The sequence below is a fragment of the Rhinoderma darwinii genome, unplaced genomic scaffold (assembly GCF_050947455.1).
Source record: "Rhinoderma darwinii isolate aRhiDar2 unplaced genomic scaffold, aRhiDar2.hap1 Scaffold_3862, whole genome shotgun sequence".
NCBI classification, from domain to species: Eukaryota; Metazoa; Chordata; class Amphibia; order Anura; family Rhinodermatidae; genus Rhinoderma; species Rhinoderma darwinii.
The window spans coordinates 45517-69072 of NW_027463497.1; the positions used below are offsets into that span (position 1 = coordinate 45517).

General features: G+C 50.2%; 1 protein-coding gene across 1 annotated transcript; it reads right to left on the reverse strand.

Annotated features, from left to right (window-relative positions):
- Positions 1–4: 4 nt before the first annotated feature.
- Positions 5–22497, reverse strand: LOC142707608 (GTPase-activating Rap/Ran-GAP domain-like protein 3; the record flags this gene model as incomplete). The annotated part of the gene is given in 21 exon segments (XM_075848345.1): positions 5–133; positions 1319–1405; positions 1407–1471; positions 1598–1714; positions 3037–3135; positions 5478–5589; positions 5671–5745; positions 5836–5940; positions 6273–6388; positions 11769–11875; positions 11953–11998; positions 12504–12612; positions 13788–13891; positions 15983–16081; positions 18008–18083; positions 18242–18268; positions 18345–18408; positions 18980–19044; positions 19135–19253; positions 20350–20449; positions 22423–22497. Coding segments are annotated over 21 exon segments (1896 nt in total), but the record flags the coding sequence as incomplete, so codon positions are not given.
- Between the last annotated feature and the right edge of the window lie 1059 nt (positions 22498–23556).

Consider the following 23556-nt stretch of genomic DNA (forward strand, 5'->3'; position numbering starts at 1 on the left):
GGCACGACTCTCCGGTGCTCTCATTCACCAAGTCAAACTGATGGCGATAAGCCACGCAGATCATGTGATCGTCGTCCCGGGTCGGCCCGTCCACAAGGGTCATCACCACGGGGGGGTCAGAGAGACAGATCTCCTGCAGGCAGAAGTGAGGACATGCCGGGTCCGCAGACACAAAGAGCGTTTATTTATGTTATGATAAGTTCTACAATTTTCAATGAATTGATGCAGAAAGTATAATATCTCTGCTTGCTGTCATTCATTCATTGAAAGACTTTAAGGCCTAGTTCACACAGTTTTTTGCCGTTGCGGCCGATGAGCGTCGCGGGCAAAAAACGCCGCAAAACATCGCTTTCCCTGCCTCCCATTGATGTCAAAGTCAGAGATGGAAACGCCTGAAGGAAAGGCACGACGCTTCGTTTTCCCTGCGAGCATTTCTCACGGGGGGGGAAAAAAAAAAACCTCTGCCTCCCTTTGAAATCAAGGAGAGGCGTTTTTTTGTGCGGTTCCCGGGTAAAAAGAGCGCGCCAAATAACTCCGTATGAACAGGGCCTTACACCGCTATTCACACACACACACACACACATATATACACACACACACACACACACACACACACATATATATATATACACACACACACACACACATATACACACACACACACACACACATACATATACACACACACACATATATATACACACACACACACACACACACACACATATATATATATACACACACACACACACACACACACACACAATATATATATATACACACACACACACATATATATACACACACACACATATATATACACACACACACACACACACACACACACATATATATATACACACAACACACACACATATATATACACACACACACATATATATACACACACACACACACACACACACATACATATACACACACACACACACACACACACATATATATATACACACACACACACACACACACGTAACGATCAGCCGATGAAGAAGAAAACGATCGTTCACCGGCTGATCGCATCTTTTATGCAGTAAAACGGTCGCTAGTCAGCAGCGCATCTCCCCGTGTAATCCCGACATGGTCCACCGGGACGACTGGAACTAATGAGCGCTGATCAACGTGCGGGATCATTGATCGGCGCGCGTTGTCAGAGCCGGTATCGGGCTGTCCAGACGAATCACGTGACCACTAATCTTACAGGAAAGTGACCGTCGTTTTATAGGGTCATGTAAGAGAAGACCGGAGCCCCTCCTGCCGTGTAAACACTCTCCATGATGACGTCATCGCTTGGCCTCACCCTGATGTACTGGAAGGCTTCTACCGGCGAGGATCCAGCCGCAGTGCCGCCAGCGTCAGGCTTCCTTGTGATGAGCAGCAGTTTGTTTCCTGATGGCGACCACCACCCTGAGCTCGTGGCTGTGATGGGTGCTGATGGCGTACAAGTGGCATCCTGTCCGGAGAACACAATCATTACAAGAGCTGCCCCCCCCAGACCGTGTCATGGCCGCTCAGGCCTCCTCCGTTTTTTCTACCTTTGACCCATTAGGGGGTCCTGGGACAATTCACTATAAATTACCTTTTGTTTTCTCGAGTTTATTTTCTCGGCATTCATATTTGCTCCTTGGAGCCCGGTTATCTTCCACATCTTTCCTGATGGCGCTCAACCGGAAGACGTAGAGTCGAGCGTCCTTCCCTGAGGACCAAGAAGAGCCCAGTGACCACACGGAAGATTGTGAGCAATAACCTCCGAGCAGGACCCGTCCACCTTCACGTCAGGCCTCCAGGTGTACGGAAGCTGTGGACAGGTCGACCCGGTCCCACCACCAACAGATATACAGGTCAGGGGAAAAGTAAGTACACCCTCATTCAACTCGGTCGTATCAGGACACAAAAAAAAATCTGTTCCTTTAGAAGGTCTAAAAATACAACACGACGAGTTCCACATTTACCAAACGCCACAGGCGACAATCGAAGGACACCCCAACTGCTCCCACGGGAATTAGGAGGGTAAGGATTGGCCCGGGATTGGTTGATCACGTGCGACCTCCTCTACAAGAGCAGCGCAGGTTTGGGCAGTTTCCTGGAGGCCGAGCAATGATCTCAGAGAAGCGCCTGGCGCTGCCCGTCAGTCCGGGACGGGTTATGAGGCCATTTCTAGACCATGTGACGTCACCGGGAGAAGTGGAAAAACATTCCAGATGTTTGCAAATCTCTCAGGAGCGGCCGTCCCAGAAAATTCACCTCAAGGTCAGACCGCGCAACGCCCAGAGCTGCTGCTCCACCGGCCTCAGCGTGCGAAATGTTCAGGACAGTCCTAGAATATCCGACCCCTCATACAACCGGCCCGCGCGGGAGGAGGGCCATGATCTGGGCGTTTTACCTCGTAGTCATTGAGTCCACACCAAAGTATTTCAAGATGTGAGGCCGTGGGTCCAACCACCAAAGCTCGGCCAAAACTGGGTCATCCAACAGGACGAGGACCCCAATTCCAGCAGCAAATCTACAACAGAAGGTGCTGCAATGTCCCGGACCCCAACCCAAGGGAAACGCTGCGGCCGGACCGTAAGAAAGCGGAGCAAAAACCAACGCCATAAACCTCAATCCTCTGAAGCCGCGTCGTAAAGACGAGAGCGCCACAAGTGAGAGACGGAGGAAGTCACCCAGAAACCAGCGCTGCTGAAGGGGGTCTACGAACTGCGGATTCTCGGGGTGCACTTCGTTGTTCGCACGTGGCCCAGTTTTGGTAAATGAGTAAATTGTCTTGTGTTTTGTTGTTAGAATGAGGTAAATCCCCCGTGGATGAAGCGCGGACTCCATGCTGTGGATCCTGATGGCTGGCCTCAGACTTGCTCTATAACGAGGATGTGCGGTGCCATGACAACACTAACTGTCACCTCCCGCATGAGGCCGCTACGGCCATCCCATATACTCTGCTACTGCACCTGAGAGCAACATTCAACCTATGCAGCACTCCGAGGCCTAACCCACTCCCGGGTGACCCCCAGCGCTCGCTACCTTTATCCGCTCGAGTGATCAGGAGATCCAGGGCCTCCAGCAGGTGCATCTGGCTGATCTGCAGCGATTTATCCAGTACCGGGACCGCCGGCTGTCCATCTGCACAACCACAAAAGATCCATTATCCACAAGAGAAATGGCGGCCGTCTACACCGACACCAGGGGGCGATGACAGAAACTTCACCAGCATGGAAGTGGAGTCAGGAAGAGACATGAGGGGGTGGGGGGCACTAGTCTGATATGTAGACCCTGTGATGGGGGATGGGACTATTAGTCTGATATGTAGACCCTGTGATGGGGGATGGGACTATTAGGTCTGATATGTAGACCCTGTGATGGGGGATGGGACTATAGTCTGATATGTAGACCCTGTGATGGGGGATGGGACTATTAGTCTGATATGTAGACCCTGTGATGGACTATTAGTCTGATATGTAGACCCTGTGATGGGGGATGGGACTATCAGTCTGATATGTAGACCCTGTGATGGGGGGATGGGACTATTAGTCTGATATGTAGACCCTGTGATGGGGGGATGGGGACTATTAGTCTGATATGTAGACCCTGTGATGGGGGATGGGACTATTAGTCTGATATGTAGACCCTGTGATGGGGGATGGGACTATTAGTCTGATATGTAGACCCTGTGATGGGGGATGGGACTATTAGTCTGATATGTAGACCCTGTGATGGGGGATGGGACTATTAGTCTGATATGTAGACCCTGTGATGGGGGATGGGACTATTAGTCTGATATGTAGACCCTGTGATGGGGGATGGGACTATTAGTCTGATATGTAGACCCTGTGATGGGGATGGGACTATTAGTCTGATATGTAGACCCTGTGATGGGGGGATGGGGACTATTAGTCTGATATGTAGACCCTGTGATGGGGGATGGACTATTAGTCTGATATGTAGACCCTGTGATGGGGGATGGGGACTATTAGTCTGATATGTAGACCCTGTGATGGGGGATGGGACTATTAGTCTGATATGTAGACCCTGTGATGGGGGATGGGACTATTAGTCTGATATGTAGACCCTGTGATGGGGGATGGGGACTATTAGTCTGATATGTAGACCCTGTGATGGGGGATGGGACTATTAGTCTGATATGTAGACCCTGTGATGGGGGATGGGACTATTAGTCTGATATGTAGACCCTGTGATGGGACTATTAGTCTGATATGTAGACCCTGTGATGGGGGATGGGACTATCAGTCTGATATGTAGACCCTGTGATGGGGGATGGGACTATTAGTCTGATATGTAGACCCTGTGATGGGGGGATGGGGACTATTAGTCTGATATGTAGACCCTGTGGATGGGGGATGGGACTATTAGTCTGATATGTAGACCCTGTGATGGGGGATGGGACTATTAGTCTGATATGTAGACCCTGTGATGGGGATGGGACTATTAGTCTGATATGTAGACCCTGTGATGGGGGGATGGGGACTATTAGTCTGATATGTAGACCCTGTGATGGGGGATGGGACTATTAGTCTGATATGTAGACCCTGTGATGGGGGATGGACTATTAGTCTGATATGTAGACCCTGTGATGGGGATGGGACTATTAGTCTGATATGTAGACCCTGTGATGGGGGATGGGACTATTAGTCTGATATGTAGACCCTGTGATGGGGGGATGGGGACTATTAGTCTGATATGTAGACCCTGTGATGGGGGATGGGACTATTAGTCTGATATGTAGACCCTGTGATGGGGGATGGGACTATTAGTCTGATATGTAGACCCTGTGATGGGGGATGGGGACTATTAGTCTGATATGTAGACCCTGTGATGGGGGATGGGACTATTAGTCTGATATGTAGACCCTGTGATGGGGGATGGGACTATTAGTCTGATATGAAGACCCTGTGATGGGGGATGGGACTATTAGTCTGATATGTAGACCCTGTGATGGGGGATGGGACTATTAGTCTGATAGGTAAACCCTGTGATGGGGGGATGGGGACTATTAGTCTGATATGAAGACCCCATAAGAGGATGACCCGCTGTTTGGGTGAGGACTCTTCTATTTTCACACTGCAGCGCTGCGGTCTCTCCGTTTCTGACGTTTCGTCTCATCTCCCCCCTTTCTGTGGTGTGGGGTCAGATCTCTTACCCTGCGCTGCCCGTCTTCTCTGGGACTCGTTTGCTCATTAATTGCGGTTTCCTCTCTGGATTAGCGCAGATAATTTGTATATAGCGCATAATTGGCGGCCCCTTTACATTACATCATTAACCAAACCGGCAATAAGAAACGGCAGCGAATGAGATTGTGGGAGGAGCTGCGCTCAGGTCAGCCGCAGTGCACACTATTAGATTGTACATATGAACGGGGGAAGGCTCTGCCCGCCCACAATGACATCACTGCTCTGTTCCTGTGATGTCATCAGTGACGTGTTTAATAGAAGTAGATGAGCGCTCACCGTCTATTAGCAGCACGCCGCTGTCCGTGGAGACCAAGAGAGACGGACCCCAGGAATCTCCCCCCGCAGCTTCATAAGAGAAGTTATTACAGAAGCACTGAGACTCCCAGGGCTGTGGAGAGAAGCAGCGATGAGGCGTCCGTACGGATCACTACAGCCGGCAGCAGAATGACCCCCACAAGACGCGTCCTACCTCCCTCCGGCACAGTCCCGTCGTCGCCAGGCTTGTAGGCGCGTCTCCCCGCACGATCGTTTTCAGCTTGAGAGCCTGAAGTGGATGAAGCAGATTTATAGGACATCAGGTGACCGTCATCTCACGGTGAAGGGGGACAGACCACGGACGCCATGTGACACTGACCTGGCCAATACGAACAAACTCCGCCTGCCGCGCTTCTTCTTTTTTCCTGGCAGATTTTGGAGATTCCGGCAGAACGTCACTGAACGATCTTCTGTTTAACATGTTCTAGAAACACAGTAATAAGAGCACGTGACCGCGCCGCCCCCAGACCACAGGGTCGCAGTGGTGGCATCTGCTGCATTTACAATATAATATTCACCGGTGGTCTCCAGCCCACTGACCACACAACAGTCTACAAGACGTGACCTCCCGGCCTGATCCTTCCAGGTAGCGGGACTGTAGCGCAGATCACGACAGACACGTGCGGCGTCCGCCATCTCCTGTCACTCACCATGCGGATACATCGGGAGCATTGGCTGGAGGACGGCACGGAGCGGATGATCTGACAGATGGCAGTGTTGGCGACGCTGAGCGGAATATTTCACTCTCCGGGTTACCTTATGTAAATCTGGCATCAGATCCTGGTACAGGGAGCGGATCAGCATGTCCAGGGTGCGCTGCCTCTTCTGAGCGAAGGTCGGCGTCTCCAGAGTCGCCTTCTCACCATTTATTACTGCCGTGGAAGATACGATGGTGACAGTCAGAATGGAGGCGGCACGCAGAACATTATAGACGGCGGTCACATACTGGACATAGACACACAGCACATTATAGACGGGTCACATACTGGACATAGACACAGCACATTATAGACGGGTCACATACTGGACATAGACACAGCACGTTATAGACGGGTCACATACTGGACATAGACCCAGCACATTATAGACGGGTCACATACTGGACATAGACACAGCACATTATAGACGGGTCACATACTGGACATAGACACAGCACATTATAGACGGGTCACATACTGGACATAGACACAGCACGTTATAGACGGGTCACATACTGGACATAGACACAGCACGTTATAGACGGGTCACATACTGGACATAGACACGCAGAACATTATAGACGGGTCGCATACTGGACATAGACACAGCACATTATAGACAGGTCACATACTGGACATAGACACAGCACATTATAGACGACGGTCACATACTGGACATAGACACAGCACATTATAGACAGTGGTCACATACTGGATATAGACACAGCACATTATAGACAGTGGTCACATACTGGACATAGACACAGCACATTATAGACGGGTCACATACTGGACATAGACCCAGCACATTATAGACGGGTCACATACTGGACATAGACACAGCACATTATAGACAGGTCACATACTGGACATACACAGCACATTATAGACAGTGGTCACATACTGGACATAGACACAGCACATTATAGACGGGTCACATACTGGACATACACAGCACATTATAGACAGGTCACATACTGGATATAGACACGTCACATACTGGACATACACAGCACATTATAGACAGGTCACATACTGGACATACAAAGCACATTATAGACAGGTCACATACTGGACATAGACACAGCACATTATAGACAGTGGTCACATACTGGATATAGACACAGCACATTATAGACAGTGGTCACATACTGGACATAGACACAGCACATTATAGACGGGTCACATACTGGACATAGACCCAGCACATTATAGACGGGTCACATACTGGACATAGACACAGCACATTATAGACAGTGGTCACATACTGGACATAGACACAGCACATTATAGACAGGTCACATACTGGACATACACAGCACATTATAGACAGTGGTCACATACTGGACATAGACACAGCACATTATAGACGGGTCACATACTGGACATACACAGCACATTATAGACAGGTCACATACTGGACATACACAGCACATTATAGACAGGTCACATACTGGACATACACAGCACATTATAGACAGGTCACATACTGGATATAGACACAGCACATTATAGACAGGTCACATACTGGACATAGACACAGCACATTATAGACAGTGGTCACATACTGGATATAGACACAGCACATTATAGACAGTGGTCACATACTGGACATAGACACAGCACATTATAGACGGGTCACATACTGGACATAGACCCAGCACATTATAGACGGGTCACATACTGGACATAGACACAGCACATTATAGACAGTGGTCACATACTGGACATAGACACAGCACATTATAGACGGGTCACATACTGGACATACACAGCACATTATAGACAGGTCACATACTGGACATACACAGCACATTATAGACAGTGGTCACATACTGGACATAGACACAGCACATTATAGACGGGTCACATACTGGACATACACAGCACATTATAGACAGGTCACATACTGGACATACACAGCACATTATAGACAGGTCACATACTGGACATACACAGCACATTATAGACAGGTCACATACTGGATATAGACACAGCACATTATAGACAGGTCACATACTGGACATACACAGCACATTATAGACAGGTCACATACTGGACATACACAGCACATTATAGACAGGTCACATACTGGACATACACAGCACATTATAGACGACGGTCACATACTGGATATAGACACAGCGCATTATAGACAGGTCACATACTGGACATACACAGCACATTATAGACAGGTCACATACTGGACATACAAAGCACATTATAGACAGGTCACATACTGGATATAGACACAGCACATTATAGACGGGTCACATACTGGACATACACAGCACATTATAGACAGGTCACATACTGGACATACACAGCACATTATAGACAGGTCACATACTGGATATAGACACAGCGCATTATAGACAGGTCACATACTGGACATACACAGCACATTATAGACAGGTCACATACTGGACATACAAAGCACATTATAGACAGGTCACATACTGGATATAGACACAGCACATTATAGACGGGTCACATACTGGACATAGACACAGCACATTATAGACAGGTCACATACTGGATATAGGCACAGCACATTATAGACGGAGGTCACATACTGGACATAGACAGCACATTATAGACAACGGTCAAATACTGGACATACACAACACATTATAGACAGGTCACATAGACCTGGATATAGACACAGCACATTATAGACGACGGTCACATACTGGATATAGACACAGCACATTATAGACGGGTCACATACTGGATATAGACAGCACATTATAGACAGTGGTCACATACTGGACATACACAGCACATTATAGACAGGTCACATACTGGACATACACAGCACATTATAGACAGGTCACATACTGGATATAGACACAGCACATTATAGACGGCTCACATACTGGATATAGACACAGCACATTATAGACAGGTCACATACTGGACATACACAGCACATTATAGACAGGTCACATACTGGATATAGACACAGCACATTATAGACGGGTCACATACTGGACATACACAGCACATTATAGACAGTGGTCACATACTGGACATAGACACAGCACATTATAGACGGGTCACATACTGGACATACACAGCACATTATAGACGGGTCACATACTGGATATAGACACAGCACATTATAGACAGGTCACATACTGGACATACACAGCACATTATAGACAGGTCACATACTGGACATAGACACAGCACATTATAGACAGTGGTCACATACTGGATATAGACACAGCACATTATAGACAGTGGTCACATACTGGACATAGACACAGCACATTATAGACAGTGGTCACATACTGGACATAGACACAGCACATTATAGACAGGTCACATACTGGACATACACAGCACATTATAGACAGTGGTCACATACTGGACATAGACACAGCACATTATAGACGGGTCACATACTGGACATACACAGCACATTATAGACCGGTCACATACTGGACATACACAGCACATTATAGACAGGTCACATACTGGACATACACAGCACATTATAGACAGGTCACATACTGGATATAGACACAGCACATTATAGACAGGTCACATACTGGATATAGACACAGCACATTATAGACGGGTCACATACTGGACATAGACACAGCACATTATAGACGGGTCACATACTGGATATAGACACAGCACATTATAGACGGGTCACATACTGGACACACACAGCACATTATAGACGGCGGTCACATACTGGACATAGACACAGCACATTATAGACAGAGGTCACATACTGGACATAGACACAGCACATTATAGACAGGTCACATACTGGATATAGACACAGCACATTATAGACAGGTCACATACTGGACATACACAGCACATTATAGACAGGTCACATACTGGACATACAAAGCACATTATAGACAGGTCACATACTGGATATAGACACAGCACATTATAGACGGGTCACATACTGGACATAGACACAGCACATTATAGACAGGTCACATACTGGATATAGGCACAGCACATTATAGACGGAGGTCACATACTGGACATAGACAGCACATTATAGACAGAGGTCACATACTGGACATACACAGCACATTATAGACGGCGGTCACATACTGGACATACAAAGCACATTATAGACAGGTCACATACTGGATATAGACACAGCACATTATAGACGGGTCACATACTGGACATAGACACAGCACATTATAGACAGGTCACATACTGGATATAGGCACAGCACATTATAGACGGAGGTCACATACTGGACATAGACAGCACATTATAGACGACGGTCACATACTGGACATACACAGCACATTATAGACAGGTCACATACTGGACATACAAAGCACATTATAGACAGGTCACATACTGGATATAGACACAGCACATTATAGACGGGTCATATACTGGACATACACAGCACATTATAGACAGGTCACATACTGGACATACACAGCACATTATAGACAGGTCACATACTGGACATACACAGCACATTATAGACAGGTCACATACTGGATATAGACACAGCGCATTATAGACAGGTCACATACTGGACATACACAGCACATTATAGACCGGTCACATACTGGATATAGACACAGCACATTATAGACGACGGTCACATACTGGATATAGACACAGCACATTATAGACGGGTCACATACTGGATATAGACAGCACATTATAGACAGTGGTCACATACTGGACATACACAGCACATTATAGACAGGTCACATACTGGACATACACAGCACATTATAGACAGGTCACATACTGGATATAGACACAGCACATTATAGACGGCTCACATACTGGATATAGACACAGCACATTATAGACAGGTCACATACTGGATATAGACAGCACATTATAGACAGGTCACATACTGGACATACACAGCACATTATAGACAGGTCACATACTGGATATAGACACAGCACATTATAGACGGGTCACATACTGGACATAGACACAGCACATTATAGACGGGTCACATACTGGATATAGACACAGCACATTATAGACGGGTCACATACTGGACATACACAGCACATTATAGACGGCGGTCACATACTGGACATAGACACAGCACATTATAGACAGAGGTCACATACTGGACATAGACACAGCACATTATAGACGGGTCACATACTGGATATAGACACAGCACATTATAGACAGGTCACATACTGGATATAGACACAGCACATTATAGACGGGTCACATACTGGATATAGACACAGCACATTATAGACGGGTCACATACTGGATATAGACACGCAGAACATTATAGACGGCAGTCACATACTGGACATAGACAGCACATTATAGACGGGTCACATACTGGATATAGACACAGCACATTATAGACAGGTCACATACTGGACATAGACACAGCACATTATAGATGGGTCACATACTGGACATAGACACAGCACATTATAGATGGGTCACATACTGGACATAGACACAGCACATTATAGATGGGTCACATACTGGACATAGACACAGCACATTATAGACAGGTCACATACTGGATAAACACGCAGATGAAGATGGAAACACTTACGTTTTACTAGAAGAAAATCCCTGAATTCCTGGTGGTCTGTAAAGACGGGTGGGGACGGCAGAGGAGGTCCGAATAAAGGCACGCTTTCCTCTGAGAAGAGTTTCAGCCTGTTGGATTGAAGGAAGATGTAGTGATCCATGTCAGCTCTGCTATACGGGGCAGCCCATTGCGCAGCGGCACTCACCTGTAACTGTCATTCTGCTTGTTAAATCGCACTAAGGCAAAAATATCTGTCCCTTGTATTAAGGAAAGACTGAGAAAGGAAGTGACTGTGACCCCCATCATCCGTCCCGATGATGATGATGATGGTGGAGGTGATTGATGATGATGGATGATATTGATGATGGATGATGATGATGGATGATGGTTGATTATGATTGATGATGATGGATGATGATGGTGGTGATTGATTATGATGATGATGATGGTGGTGATTGATGGATGATGATTGATGGATGATGATGATTGATGGATGATGATGATTGATAATGGATGATGGATGATGATGGTGATGATTGATGATGGTGGTTGATTATGATTGATGATGATTGATTATGATGATGATGATAATGATAGATGGATGATTGATGGATGATGATGATGATGGTGTTTGATTATGATGATGATGGTGGTGGTGATTGATGATGATGATGGATGATATTTGCCACTTTACCAGCTCATAGGTTTGTCTCTTCTGCATCTTCTCCCCGCGGGGTCTCTACAGTAGTTGGATACGTGTGAAGTGGGAGCGGATCATGGATGGTTTAAAAGACGGAGACGATTCCTCCCCTTCCTGAAAGACGATGGTCACGATGTCATTCCCAATGTGACGTTTTCTTTCTACCTGGAAAACACAGACATTGTCTTTAGTGGACACATCGGAGGGCAGAAGAGCGAGACCTTCCCTGGAGAGCAGACATGAGTTATGGCGGCTCAGGCCAGGTTTACAGGGCCGCTCTGAGGGAAGATAATACAGGCGCCGCCTCTACATCTCCATAGACCACAGTGCCGGTCCTGTAAGCCTGACCTGAGCCGCCATAACTCCGGAGCTGCTGATGTCTGTTCTACAAGGCGCTCGTGGCATCCACAGAGGATCCAGGCGCCGCCACTACATCTCCACAGACCACGGTGCCGGTCCTGTAAGCCTGGCCTGAGCCGCCATAACTCCGGAGCTGCTGAGGTCTGTTCTACAAGGCGCTCGGGCCATCCACAGAGGATACAGGCGCCGCCACTACATCTCCACAGACCACGGTGCCGGTCCTGTAAGCCTGGCCTGAGCCGCCATAACTCCGGAGCTGCTGAGGTCTGTTCTACAAGGCGCTCGGGCCATCCACAGAGGATACAGGCGCCGCCACTACATCTCCACAGACCACGGTGCCGGTCCTGTAAGCCTGGCCTGAGCCGCCATAACTCCGGAGCTGCTGAGGTCTGTTCTACAAGGCGCTCGGGCCATCCACAGAGGATACAGGCGCCGCCTCTACATCTCCACAGACCACGGTGCCGGTCCTGTAAGCCTGACCTGAGCCGCCATAACTCCGGTGCTGCTGATGTCTGTTCTACAAGGCGCTCGTGGCATCCACAGAGGATACAGGCGCCACCTCTACATCTCCACAGACCACGGTGCCGGTCCTGTAAGCCTGACCTGAGCCGCCATAACTCCGGTGCTGCTGATGTCTGTTCTACAAGGCGCTCGGGCCATCCACAGAGGATACAGGCGCCGCCTCTAAATCTCCATAGATGATCTGTGTGATGGGCCCCGGCTGCCCCTGTATTCCAGATCATCTGTTACTTGAAGGGCCCCGGACACAGGTTTCAGTGGAGGCGCCTCAGAGACCGCAACACGGAGAAGATGAGGCGACGCAGTGGGAGGAGTCACTTATACTAAATCCCGACCTCGTCTCTTCTATGTGATCCCAATAATGGAGGAATGTGCGACTGCCCCACGAGGCCTCCCGGACCCTGTAACCCTCCGCAGCTTTGGATGTGAAGATGACGGTTCGTGAAGGCCGTTCCCGTTACCTGCTGTTTGTTTTCTTTAGAGTACGGCAGCATCGTGGAGACGTGGAACATGATCTCGTGGCCCTGGTAAACTGTGTACACGGACTGCACCCCCGTCGTGTCATCTGCAAACAAATCAGAGAAAGTCTCGTGTTTCCAGGATGGATCTGCTGACCGTCTGATGTGTAGGGGGAGATCAGCGTCTGGTGGGGGGGGGGGGGAGATCAGCGTCTGATGTGTAGGGGGAGATCAGCGTCTGATGGGGGGGGGAGATCAGCGTCTGATGTGTAGGGGGAAATCAGTGTCTGATGTGTAGGGGGGGAGATCAGCGTCTGATGTCTAGTGGGGGGCAGACCAGCGTCTGACGCATAGGGGGAGATCAGCGTCTGATGCGGAGGGGGGAGATCAGCGTCTGATGCGGAGGGGGGAGATCAGCGTCTGATGCGGAGGGGGGAGATCAGCGTCTGATGCGGAGGGGGGAGATCAGCGTCTGATGCGGAGGGGGGAGATCAGCGTCTGATGCGGAGGGGGGAGATCAGCGTCTGATGCGGAGGGGGGAGATCAGCGTCTGATGGGGGGGGGGGGAGATCAGCGTCTGATGTGTAGGGGGAGATCAGCGTCTGATGGGGGGGGGAGATCAGCGTCTGATGTGTAGGGGGAAATCAGTGTCTGATGTGTAGGGGGGGGAGATCAGCGTCTGATGTCTAGTGGGGGGCAGACCAGCGTCTGACGCATAGGGGGAGATCAGCGTCTGATGCGGAGGGGGGAGATCAGCGTCTGATGCGGAGGGGGGAGATCAGCGTCTGATGCGGAGGGGGGAGATCAGCGTCTGATGCGGAGGGGGGAGATCAGCGTCTGATGCGGAGGGGGGAGATCAGCGTCTGATGCGGAGGGGGGAGATCAGCGTCTGATGCGGAGGGGGGAGATCAGCGTCTGATGCGGAGGGGGGAGATCAGCGTCTGATGCGTAGGGGGGAGATCAGCGTCTGACGCGTAGGGGTGGGGGATCAGTGTCTGATGTGCAGGGGGAGGGGGGGGGAGATCAGCGTCTGATGTGCAGGGGGGGGAGATCAGCGTCTGATGTGGGGGGCGGCTCACCCTGACCACTGACGTGATCTTCGATGTTCCGGGGGTCTGATGTCGGTGCGGAGCGGCGTGTAACATTAATGGGCCTGTATTATTCCTACATGGTCAGGCATATACGGCACACTAGATATGGGGTAACTCTTCCACTATACAGCGCACTAGATATGGGGTAACTCTTCCACTATACAGCGCACTAGATATGGGGTAACTCTTCCACTTGTGAGACAGTGACAGGTAAAGTCATTTAGGGAAGGTACATTTCCCCTAGAATCCTGTCATATGTATCCTAGGCTCCAGGGAATGAGTATTTTTTGCAATAGAAAGCTCTAGCTTTCCAATCTCGGCTTAAGGAAAAGCCAGAAAAAGGGCCTGGAGTTGGATTGGAGAAGAGCAGGGCGGGTTCCCCAATCCCTAGTCCATCTCTGTTTGTAGGACAAGGCTGCTGCTCAATTAGCTGCACCTGTAGCCTGTGTATAAAAAGGTGCAGACACAGTGTGTGGGAGTCTCACCTCTGACTCAGACTGGAGACTACTTAGGCTGGAGTAGCCTGTATTCTATGTGAGTAAAGACCTGTGTTACTTTGTGTCCAGTGCCTGGTAGGAAGGCACTCGGTATAGTTCGATAATATCTTGTTTAGTTAGTGCTCAGACGAGCAGGATTTATTTTGTATTTTGCCTTGTTGTACAAGAGGCTGTTTCTTTGACAAGAATAAAAACACAGGCAAAGCCCTGTTATGACTTTAATGCACGGTGTCCCTGTCTCTGGCTACTAAGAAACCGCTGTACCAACCTCTCCTGATGCTAAACCCTCACACACTATACAGCGCACTAGATATGGGGTAACTCTTCCACTATACGGCGCACTAGATATGGGGTAACTCTTCCACTATACAGGATCCTGGACGTTTCCGTGCACTTAGGGGAGCAGACAACTGGGGGTGGTTGTAGCATCATCAACATCTCCTCACCGTCTCGGCCTCATAGGTCTCTGTTGGGAGTTGTGCTCCACATGATTTCTTGCACACGGCACCCAGTAATATATCATGGCAGGGACGGATCCGTCCAAGCACTGGGACACCCCCCCCCCCCCCGCAACATGGTCAATCCAACACCGGTCGCCCGGGGCTCTTACTTTTGGTGTCTAATCCTCCCCTGTAGCCGATCCAGCTCTTTAAAGTGACGGCGTCGCCGAGCAGCTGCAGCATCTTCTGGAATCTTTCACTTCCGGCCTCTAAGAGAAAAGCAGAAGTCGTGTATTGTGGGGGCAGCGGGGGGTGTCCTGCCGGGGACGGGTCATCGTGGGGTGAGGGGTCTACATCTGGAAGGAATAGTAGTCATCCCCTTCCCCATGTGACTCCGAGCACATTGTGAGTGGTGGGACCGTCTCCGCGTGGGTGGAAGATGCTGGGACCCCTCCCCCCTGCACTGCCCCACAAGGATCCTGACCTGGTCCTGCTCACAGCTGAGGGTTTGTTACATTTCTATCCAGTGTAAACAATCCATCAGCAGCGCAAGTCTCTGACACTTTGCTACAGTGTATCAGTCAGGAGAGGAGGCTGTGTAAAGCTCACAGAGCATCGCCCGCACTGGATACAAGTGTCACCACTCTTATGTGAGCTCTGTAGTTCTACATTCTGGATGTAGACAAGGATTCCATTCACCGACAGCAAGAAGAGATCTTGAAAATGGTGAGGAATGGAAACACAGAACTGGTCATTTCACAATGTGGAAGCTTAAAAGTGATGAGGACTTTACTGCTCCCTCCCGACTGCTGTGGATGATACTCACCGTAAAACCCGCGGCCGATGATCACCGTAAAACCCGCGGCCGATGATCACCGTAAAACCCGCGGCCGATGATCACCGTAAAACCCGCGGCCGATACTCACCGTAAAACCCGCGGCCGATACTCACCGTAAAACCCGCGGCCGATACTCACCGTAAAACCCGCGGCCGATGATCACCGTATAACGTGCGGCCGATGATCACCGTATAACGTGCGGCCGATGATCACCGTATAACGTGCGGCCGATCACCGTATAACGCGCGGCCGATGATCACCGTATAACGCGCGGCCGATGATCACCGTATAACGCGCGGCCGATGATCACCGTATAACGCGCGGCCGATGATCACCGTATAACGCGCGGCCGATGATCACCGTATAACGTGCGGCCGATGATCACCGTATAACGCGCTTCCGATCACGTATAACGCGCGGCCGATGATCACCGTGTAACGCGCGGCCGATGATCACCGTGTAACGCGCGGCCGATGATCACCGTGTAACGCGCGGCCGATGATCACCGTGTAACGCGCGGCCGATGATCACCGTGTAACGCGCGGCCGATGATCACCGTGTAACGCGCGGCCGATGATCACCGTGTAACGCGCGGCCGATGATCACCGTATAACGCGCGGCCGATGATCACCGTATAACGCGCGGCCGATCACGTATAACGCGCGGCCGATGATCACCGTATAACGCGCGGCCGATGATCACCGTATAACGCGCGGCCGATGATCAGCGTATAACGTGCGGCCGATGATCACCGTATAACGTGCGGCCGATCACGTATAACGCGCGGCCGATGATCACCGTATAACGCGCGGCCGATCACGTATAACGCGCGGCCGATGATCACCGTATAACGCGCGGCCGATGATCACCGTATAACGCGCGGCCGATGATCACCGTATAACGCGCGGCCGATGATCACCGTATAACGTGCGGCCGATGATCACCGTATAACGCGCGGCCGATGATCACCGTATAACGCGCGGCCGATGATCACCGTATAACGCGCGGCCGATGATCACCGTATAACGCGCGGCCGATGATCACCGTATAACGCGCGGCCGATGATCAGCGTATAACGCGCGGCCGATGATCAGCGTATAACGCGCGGCCGATGATCACCGTATAACGCGCGGCCGATCACGTATAACGCGCGGCCGATGATCACCGTATAACGCGCGGCCGATGATCACCGTGTAACGTGCGGCCGATCACGTATAACGCGCGGCCGATGATCACCGTATAACGCGCGGCCGATGATCACCGTATAACGCGCGGCCGATGATCACCGTGTAACGCGCGGCCGATGATCGCCGTATAACGCGCGGCCGATCACGTATATCACGCGCCCGATACTCACCGTTACTAAACATTTCATCATCCGTTAATTGACCGTCTTTGGCGTAAAGAACTCCAAACTTAAAATTCACTGAGCCCTGAGAGAGGGAGACAGAGGTTACAGTAATGTCCCTGCTGAGCCGGTCACTGGCCACTAGAGGCGCTAAAAAACATCATCATACAGAGAAGGGCGGGGGAGGGGCTCTACACCAAACCATGAGGAACCCGGCAGACACCCCTCCTCCGCAACACTCACCTCCTGCTCCTCCAAGACCAGCAGATCCTAATGACAGAGAGAGGAGTCAGTGACAGACGGGGGAGGGGACCGTTATAAACATGGCGGGGGCGCCGCCGCTCACCTTCTGAATCTCGGGGTTAAGGATTTCCCTGGGGCTTTTCTCAAATCTGTCCAGGTTCATGGCACTGAAATAGAAGAAGCGACCGGTTATACTGCCCATCCTCCGATACAGGAGACCCCTCCCCTAAATATACTCCCGCCCCTCCCCCGCAGAGCACTGGGAAACTCATCAATAATGCTAAATATCAAATACTCGTCCAAATCATTGTATAATGTACGGGTGGTCATGTCAGTGAATGGAAACATCCCTCCTGACCTAGTCCTGCTACCACAGCTGAGGCTTGTTACAATGTAGAGAAGAGACATCAGCCCTCAGAGAGAGATGTGTGCTGCTGCTTCTGGCTCACAGTTGATATTTTTTTAGATCTGCTTGCTGCCAGTGAATGGGAACAATTTTGCTTACATCAAGCGGGTGAAACCCCATTCTGATCGGATCCTCTTCACAGCTGAGGTCTTGTTACAATGTATCAGTGTGTACAAAAACAAAGTTGCAGAACTATTCATTATACACGGATGAAACTTCATTTACAAAAGACTGCGTCGGCCCTTTAAGGGGGGTCACACACAGTTCTGCTGTTCCAGCTGCATCAGCAGACTCTAGTGTCACCCCAATAAACTTACACCCCGAGCACTCACCTTAAGATGGACTTCACTGATAAGGTTTTCGTGGGGCAATAAGAAAGACAAATCTTCTGTGTCCCCTAAAACCAGGCAGAAAAAGAACTGAATCCTGGATGTGAAGGAGCGGCGCCTCCGTGGAGATCCCGCTGCTCAATGTTCTCCTCACTTACCGATTTCCTCCATAAGACGGATCGGTACTGCGGAACACGCTGATTATTCTGGTCAGATAGAACCACGGACAGAAAGAACGGATTCCGCTCCGCGTCAGTCCCTACGTAATTCTGATGGACTGAGAAAAAGAAAACAAATAAACCAGGGAAGGAGTAACCTCCTGAACGCCCCGCCACCTGCCAGGCACCCCGCCTCCTGCCAGACGCCCCGCCTCCTGCCAGACGCCCTGCCACGCCACATGCCAGACGCCCCGCCTCCTGCCAGACGCCCTGCCACGCCACCTGCCAGACGCCCCGCCTCCTGCCAGACGCCCCGCCACCTGCCAGACGCCCCGCCTCCTGCCAGACGGCCCGCCACCTGCCAGACGCCCTGCCACGCCACATGCCAGACGCCCTGCCACCTGCCAGACGCCCCGCCTCCTGCCAGACGCCCTGCCACGCCACCTGCCAGGCACCCCGCCTCCTGCCAGACGCCCCGCCTCCTGCCAGACGCCCTGCCACGCCACATGCCAGACGCCCCGCCTCCTGCCAGACGCCCTGCCACGCCACCTGCCAGACGCCCCGCCTCCTGCCAGACGCCCCGCCACCTGCCAGACGCCCGCCTCCTGCCAGACGGCCCGCCACCTGCCAGACGCCCCGCCTCCTGCCAGACGCCCCGCCACCTGCCAGACGCCCCGCCTCCTGCCAGACGCCCTGCAACACCACATGCCAGACGCCCCGCCTCCTGCCAGACGCCCCGCCACGCCACATGCCAGACGCCCTGCTCCGTCGCCTACTAAACGCCCCACCCCGCCTCTTGCCAGATGCCCCGCCCCCTGCCAGACACCCCACCCCCTGCCAAACCCCTGCTCCGTCTCCTGCCAGACGCCCCGCTCCTTCTCCTCCCAGACGCCCCACTCCATCACCTGCCAGACACCCCACCTAGTACATCTACTACAGATGTCTTGTAGGGTTATGTATGCTGATTTATGGGTCGGGAGTGGCTGAGATTCCGCACACAATACACATCTATACTGTGTTGTATGTTTATAGTGTCAGGTGCCGCTCATGTACGGGGTAATAATTACATGTGGGCACATTGGTGAACTGGCCACCACTGATCTGTAATGGGGGGGGGCTCCTGCCTTCTGGAGGTTCATTCTGTCTGACTGTCACCTCATTACTATATCATTAGCGACTGATGAGCCTTTCCTTCATATGGGGGGCTGCAGGTACCTTTCCCGAGGAAATACTTGAAGTACCATCGTGTGTGGTACTCGGGATTCTCCAGGTGCACGTCTGTCCGCCTCCAGACCCCCGGCGTGTAGTCGATGTTCTGTAGGACAGGGGTAAAGGTCAGTAGTTATGACAACTGGAATGGCGACTACAAAACACCGTATCGCGGGTAGTTCTACTACTGGGCAAAAGTCAAAGGCCGGCCACATCAATACAAGTGAGAAGGTAAATGTAAGGGGGTCCTGTGTCTGGATTGTGAGTGTGTTCAGTCTTAGAAGTTAGGGACATTTTCGGTTCACAGGTCATGCCAGACACATTCAGTGATGTTGAGCTCTGGGGGGACTGGAGCAGCAGCAGCAGCTTTTTTCGGTCGTTCTCTTCTTGTAGAATGAATTATTCAGTCTCCAGTACATATTACATGATATATAATGTCTGTATTACAATGCTTCAACCCACAGCAAATCCCCCCCCTCCCGATGTTCTCCACCCCAGGTTCTGCTCCTCCACCAGGCTGGACTGATGCTTGTGGACCTGGTATGGAGTTTTCCATGGCTCCGGTGGTGTACGCCTTGTCTCCTGGTCACCTCTACATGTGCTCCTCCAGGCTGGACTGATGCTTGTAGACCTGGTATGAAGAGATTTCCATTGCTCCGGTGGTGTACGTCCTGCCTCTTGTCACTTGCAGAGATCTCTAATTCAGACTTCTCAGTCCTTAACACCTTTCTCCACATCTCAGGTGTCTGGATTCTTCTGCACATCTTCCTTTCCTGAGTAGCAGATTTTTGACATCTCCACATCCTTCATGACACAAGTGTTGAATTGTCTACTTGGAAGGATGGAGACCTGGAGATATTAGGCGTGAAAAATATATGTTCTCTCTCAGAGATGATGACCGTTCTACCAAGGTTCTTAGGAGTTGAGCCTTTCATAAATAAATTTTTTTTAACTTCACTTTTGGAAACACTTTATGTGATAGACACGAGCTGCTGACACGTTAGTGTTATATCAAAGGGTAACAACATCCGTGACACAGCTGGAAGAGTGGATGAAAGAGAAAGTGGCAGGAGGGTGCACAGTGGAGAAATTAAATACTAAAACTTTCATTTTGGAGGTTTTACAACAATTTTCTGCCACTGAGAATGAAGGTTACATGAAGGTGTATACTGGCTATATGGGGTGTATACTGGCTATATGGGGGTGTATACTGGCTATATGGGGTGTATACTGGCTATATGGGGTGTATACTGGCTATATGGGGTGTATACTGGCTATATGGGGTGTATACTGGTCATATGGAGTTGTATACTGGTCATATGGAGGTATATACTGGCTATATGAGGTGTATACTGGCTATATGGGGTGTATACTGGCTATATGGAGGTGTAAACTGGTTATACGGAGGTGTAAACTGGTTATACGGAGGTGTATACTGGTTATACGGAGGTGTATACTGGCTATATGGAGGTATATACTGGTTATATGGAGGTGTATACTGGCTATATGGAGATGTATAGTGGTCATATGGAGGTATATACTGGCTATATGGGGTGTATACTGGCTATATGGAGGTGTATACTGGCTATATGGAGTTGTATACTGGTCATATGGAGGTATATACTTGCTATATGGGGTGTATACTGGCTATATGGAGGTGTATACTGGCTATATGGAGGTGTATACTGGTTATATGGAGGTGTATACTGGTTATATGGAGGTGTATACTGGTTATATGGAGGTGTATACTGGCTATATGGAGGTGTATACTGGTTATATGGAGGTGTATACTGGTTATATGGAGGTGTATACTGGTTATATGGAGGTGTATACTGGCTATATGGAGGTGTATACTGGTTATATGGAGGTGTATGCTGGTTATATGGAGGTGTATACTGGCTATATGGAGGTATATACTGGTTATATGGAGGTGTATACTGGCTATATGGAGGTATATACTGGTTATATGGAGATGTATACTGGCTATATGGAGATGTATAGGGGTTATTTGGGGTGAGGTTACATGGATATGTGCGGTTAGTATCTTAGAAACTTATCAGAGTCATACTTGCTATTTACCTCGTCTGAAGATCCATTCTCAACACGAAATCTTCCAGCTCTCTGAATGGCTCCGTCAGCGTCACTGGAAATGAGCTGTGAAAATAAATAATAAAGTATTCAGTATTACAAGGCCGGTACACACAGCACAGCCAATAACAAGGCCGGTACACACAGCCCAGCCAATAACAAGGCCGGTACAGACAGCACAGCCAATAACAAGGCCGGTACACACAGCCCAGCCAATAACAAGGCCGGTACACACAGCCCAGCCAATAACAAGGCCGGTACACACAGCCCAGCCAATAACAAGGCCGGTACAGACAGCGCAGCCAATAACAAGGCCGGTACACACAGCGCGGCCAATAACAAGGCCGGTACACACAGCACAGCCAATAACAAGGCCGGTACACACAGCACAGCCAATAACAAGGCCGGTACAGACAGCACAACCAATAACAAGACCGGTACACACAGCACGGCCAATAACAAGGCCGGTACACACAGCACGGCCAATAACAAGGCCGGTACAGACAGCACAGCCAATAACAAGGCCGGTACACACAGCCCAGCCAATAACAAGGCCGGTACAGACAGCACAGCCAATAACAAGGCCGGTACACACAGCCCAGCCAATAACAAGGCCGGTACACACAGCCCAGCCAATAACAAGGCCGGTACAGACAGCACAGCCAATAACAAGGCCGGTACACACAGCGCAGCCAATAACAAGGCCGGTACACACAGCGCGGCCAATAACAAGGCCGGTACACACAGCACAGCCAATAACAAGGCCGGTACACACAGCACAGCCAATAACAAGGCCGGTACAGACAGCACAACCAATAACAAGACCGGTACACACAGCACGGCCAATAACAAGGCCGGTACACACAGCACGGCCAATAACAAGGCCGGTACACACAGCACGGCCAATAACAAGGCCGGTACATATATATGGGAATAACAAGGCCGGTACACACAGCACGGCCAATAACAAGGCCGGTACAGACAGCACAACCAATAACAAGACCGGTACACACAGCACGGCCAATAACAAGGCCGGTACACACAGCACGGCCAATAACAAGGCCGGTACACACAGCACGGCCAATAACAAGGCCGGTACACACAGCCCGGCCAATAACAAGGCCG